Source organism: Trachymyrmex septentrionalis, unplaced genomic scaffold (assembly GCF_001594115.1).
Source record: "Trachymyrmex septentrionalis isolate Tsep2-gDNA-1 unplaced genomic scaffold, Tsep1.0 scaffold78, whole genome shotgun sequence".
NCBI classification, from domain to species: domain Eukaryota; kingdom Metazoa; phylum Arthropoda; class Insecta; order Hymenoptera; family Formicidae; genus Trachymyrmex; species Trachymyrmex septentrionalis.
The window spans coordinates 307,599-312,472 of record NW_017305967.1 but is presented as its reverse complement, the minus strand read 5'-3'; the positions used below and the strand labels follow the sequence as shown (position 1 = coordinate 312,472).

The 4,874-nt window shown below is 33.8% G+C and overlaps 1 protein-coding gene across 1 annotated transcript in view; it reads right to left on the bottom strand.

The window, feature by feature from the left end:
* Positions 1–4,874, bottom strand: part of LOC108754258 (metal transporter CNNM4) — an 11,402-nt gene that overhangs the window by 731 nt on the left and 5,797 nt on the right. The window contains exons 2-13 of the mRNA XM_018496453.1: positions 3,757–4,006; positions 3,510–3,665; positions 3,236–3,391; positions 2,971–3,159; positions 2,699–2,872; positions 2,247–2,418; positions 1,789–1,980; positions 1,562–1,708; positions 1,337–1,477; positions 985–1,257; positions 676–911; positions 357–578 (exon numbers count right to left, since the gene is read on the bottom strand). Of these exons, the coding sequence (XP_018351955.1) occupies positions 357–578; positions 676–911; positions 985–1,257; positions 1,337–1,477; positions 1,562–1,708; positions 1,789–1,980; positions 2,247–2,418; positions 2,699–2,872; positions 2,971–3,159; positions 3,236–3,391; positions 3,510–3,665; positions 3,757–4,006 (2,308 nt within the window). The remainder of the gene's footprint in view (positions 1–356; positions 579–675; positions 912–984; positions 1,258–1,336; positions 1,478–1,561; positions 1,709–1,788; positions 1,981–2,246; positions 2,419–2,698; positions 2,873–2,970; positions 3,160–3,235; positions 3,392–3,509; positions 3,666–3,756; positions 4,007–4,874) is intronic.

Here is a 4,874-nt window from a genome sequence, read left to right as displayed (position 1 = left end):
TTTCCACTGGACTCGTTTGTACCTTAAATACATATATTCGTCATCAATCAGAAAGCAATAAATTTCGCATTAGTTTAATCTTATCGTGAGATTTGAGATATCTTAACCCTTTGGCAGCAATAGCTGGATCATTCCAGATTCAACAGATATTTGTTAGGTTTTGCAGATTATTTGTACATCTTCTAAAGAAATCAAAACTGCTCGAAAACTGCTGCTTTTTTCCTGCTATTTTATGTACTAGATTTATACGCGGAGTGACTTTTTGATTATCTAATAGAGTATGGATCAAGAATGATTCCAGCCATAGTCTTTTCGAAGGATATATCTGAGGATTAAAATGTGAGACATGTAGAAACCTTTGCTGATGAATTTCTGATTTTTCCATCATTCCGAGGCGAGATAAACTTCGAATTCGTGATCGGACTGGCGCTGACCGGAAGCGGCGACGTCGGCGCCGTTACACTACGTATGGGTGAATGAATAATGGAATCCTTTTCTTTCTCGTTGTTAGTTCTATCCGCGGGCAAAATCGGAGATTCAGGTACACTACGATCATCTTCCTCCAGAGAATGCAACAACTGCAAATTAATAAGTCAGTCAGTCGTTCGTCCAAGATTGGCAAAAAGTTTCGCGACAATTTCTAGTAGCTTATGATTTATATAACATTTATACAACCTTCTCCACTTCATCGTCGAATTGTTCCTGACTAGGCAACGGATCCTTTTGTCTTCTTTCAAGAAGTGTAGCGCGCTTTGCGGCGAGGTACAGGGATCTCTTGACTTTTAAGTAAAATACTTCAGTCACTGCGCGCACCGTGTAATCCGGTATAAAGGTATGACGTAACATTGAATCCAAATTAACAGACTGAATGCTTCCGACTGTCTGCGGGTTTGCGTTTGTAGGCGACTCGGCTAGGAATGAAAGAGCTTATAGTGAAGCTCCATTTACACGAGTAAACATTATCAAAGCATATCTTATTCTTACCGATTCCGATGTTAGCAGTAAGAGCCTGCGATCCAAAATACGTGAAAGGGCCACTTTCGAACATCATATTTTCTTTTCCCACCGTCACTTCGACGCGACCTTCTAAAATTAGCACAAAGTAATCGACCGCTTTTCCCTGCTGATAAATTATCGCAGCCGGATCAGTTTTGGCTTTCTCGCGTGATTTCACTTTAATGTGATAAATAATATCTTGCTTCAGTAAACGTCGCAGAATCGTCTCCGATATAACATCGGATTTAAACGTATCCACAGCTAAAAATCACACAAGATATAATTACAAATCAAACATCAAAAGATATAAACGCTTTGCAATCCATCCGATACTACTTACTTGTTGACAAGTACTGAAACATTGCTAACGTTAGTTGTGGTGAGATGTGAATTCGTTGGTTTTCCTTTTTCTCAGCGAATATGGTGAAATCCGTTGGCATTTTCGAACGAACCTGCCTTTTACGTTTACTTCTGTTATCCGCTGCAAAAATTAACTTCAATTAAGCTTTACGAATTTGACGTGTAAACTTGAATTTTCAACTGCGAATGAATAAGCAAAACCTACTGAACACATCTGTCTCGTCAATAATCTCAGCCTGAATCAATTCTTCGATAACATCTTCTAATGTTATCAAACCGATCACTTCGTAAAACGGATCACCTTCGCCTTCGTTATTAACTCTTTGTACAAAAGCCATATGGCCTTTGTGACCTACAAATATACGCGCGATTATTATCACTTATTATTTTTATGAAATCTATAAAAAAAAAGAAGAGTGATATCATACAAACCTTCCTTGAATTGTTTAAACATTATGTCCAATGTAACATCTTCAAAAATAAAATTACATGGATTTTGATAAAATTGGCAAAGTGTCTTGAGAGGTGTGTTATCGTCGGGATCAACAAAAGCGAGATCTTTGATATACAGCATTGTTACGATGTTCGTTCTTACATCTTCATACACTGGTATACGTGAGAATCCTAAAAAAATAAATTGCACAATTTAATCCCAATTAACTTAATAAATTTACATTATATTATAAAATTGACAGGAAAATATTCAATAATTAATTACTATTAATAATTATTAAAATAACCATAATTATATTAAATTATTATCAGGACTTGATAACTAAATATTGATTTGGGGTTTATCTTTAATAAGTGTTTATTTGATTAAATTGATAATATTTAGCGTCAATTGATAGAGTGGCAAACATCGCTAAAATTCTCTTAAAATATTGTACCTGATTTCATAATCTCAGATACAGTTTCAAAATCTAGAATAGCGTTATAGTTCAACATGTATACATCTTCGATTCTGGTCATTACATCCACTACGGTCTTCTTCCGCAGTTCTAACGCTCCTGCAATTATATTTACTTCATCTTTTTCTAAATCGTTGTATCCGGTCGTTACCTAGAAAGGGTCCTGTATAGTATTAATGTATCAATTTCACGTATTCATGCATTTCAGGCATTTCTAATAAGATTTTTCCACATGATATTCGCAGTTGTAAGCATTATCAATATTTGTTAAAGATAATAAAATTGTATAATTGTAATTAATTATATAAAGGAATATAATGTTAATTGTAATTATCATCAACCGATGCAACTACAAGTTACTTTCTTATAACAATATGCACAAGACATTCTAAATTAATTTAATTACTATACAGCTATTTAATATTTCTTACCTTAACCAGCTCTTTCAAGCGTTCTCGATTATACACATTTCCAATCTCTTCGCCGAGAAAAAAATCAAGACACTTGCTAATTGGATAACTTAATGGAAAAGTAATTAGCATTGTCAATTTAGTCAGATAGATGGTATTTGCGCCGACACATAATCCGTGTCTGCTACAAAAAGCCTATAACGCAACACATAATAAATCATACCTTTAAGCTAAAGATCAAAATTTTCGAATAAATTATGGAAAAAAGCTTTTGCATAATACAAAAAACATACCTGTGGCGAAATTTCACCAAAAATGACAATAGCTAATGTTGAGCAGATAACAGCAACAATCCCGGATGTCAACTCATCCAATATTATTGTAAATATTGAATTGACAAGAACATTGGAAAATAGAATAGAACACAAAAGGTAATTTCCGTGATTTCTTACTGGCTGAATAGTTCTTGCATACTTTTTCTCCTACAGAAAAAATAGAAGTAACGCAACGTAAGGGAAAACGAAAATGCAGATAAACTATGAAAACGGATTCGCTTACTTTTTCTGTACCAGTGTTGCAAAGTATTTTCAATTCGGTTCTATCTATTGCCATTAAACCGAGATTAAGACCGGAGAAAAGTGCGGACAAAGTGAGACAAGTGAGAATGATCAAGATAGCGATCCAGAGCGGTAGTAATTTCTCATACGTGCTGATCTAAAAGTCCGAATTATAAATAATTCTACTCTGAATAACGAAATTTTATATTAAGCCTAGTTACATATGTCTAGATAAAATCGCGACGGTGAGAAAGAGAGAAAAAAAATATGCTCACAGTGTTATGCAGCGCGATGCCTTGGTGTCTAAACAATACAATATCTTTATTTAATCTCTCTTTTTCATACAACGGCCGTTTTGTGCAAATATAAAACGACGATCCCAGAGGGAGTACTACACGAACGGTTGCCGTAGATTCTTCTATATTTTCCACCTTAAATATTAAATGAAAATTAAATAATATTAAATATTAGTGAGAAGTATCCTTTATAATTTTTTTTAGCGATTCAAATGGTGATACTCACCGGAAATTCGTTACTTTTAATTTTGTCGCATACACTGCCTCTGTCCGCCGGAATGTCGGTGAAGGTGATCAAGGTGTCCTCCGTGATGCCGGTGCCGAATAATCGAATTACCGCGTTAGTTCCTGCCAAAATCATTGGAATACCCTTCTCATCATGACTGGGTTCCTTGTCGGCCGTGTCTATTCGTAATCCCTCGATATGTATGTCTGTGTAATTAAATGGAAAATCGCGATGCGCACGAAAATATTTTCTGGAAATAACAAATATATTCGCAGATTAATTCATTTCCCATCATTATTGTATCGTTGTGCGTCGCTGTTATTACTATAATCGCGACATAGATACATTTAAGCATAGATATATCCCGCAAAAAAAAACAGTGGTTAATAAACGCTAATGATGAGTGACATATAAAATGTGTTATCAACACTCATTTTCGAGATACCAATCCAACTCGTTAATCTATAGAATTAATCGTGGAGAGTCCTTTCATAAATAAGGCTATCATAAATAAGGCCTTAAGATAATGAGATAATAATATTTCAGATTGTCGATAAGTATAAAAAATTACGTCACTATAATAAAGCATGCTTGTTATGCATAATGTTTTTATCTTCTTAGATATCGCATGAACTGATTTCGTAAAATATCGAGTGCAAGTAAGTAAAAAAACCGCCTTATTTTCTTAAAAATTACACAGTGCAACAAATCTCATCAAACAATAATAAGATTGGAAATAAGATCATTTATGTAAGCACATTTTATAAATACGAAAAGCGCCATTTTCGGAAAGTTAGATGTTTAACTACATATATACATACATACACAGGGTGTTTGGAAAATAATGATAAATTTTTCGCATGAAGATAGAATGGACTAAACTGAGAAGAAAAGTTCTCTATCATTTTGCAATTTTCGCAATAGTTAATAAGATATTAATTGCTAAAAATTGTCGAAAATTGGTCTTCAATAATTTTTTACTCAAATACTCTTAACTTTACAGAAAAACTGCAAAAGACAAAAATTGTTTATTTTCTTCTCATAGAACTCTACGAATTTTTTCAGAATTTTTTATCAACTTTTTAGTACTGCATTTTCTCATTTTTATCAACATGAGA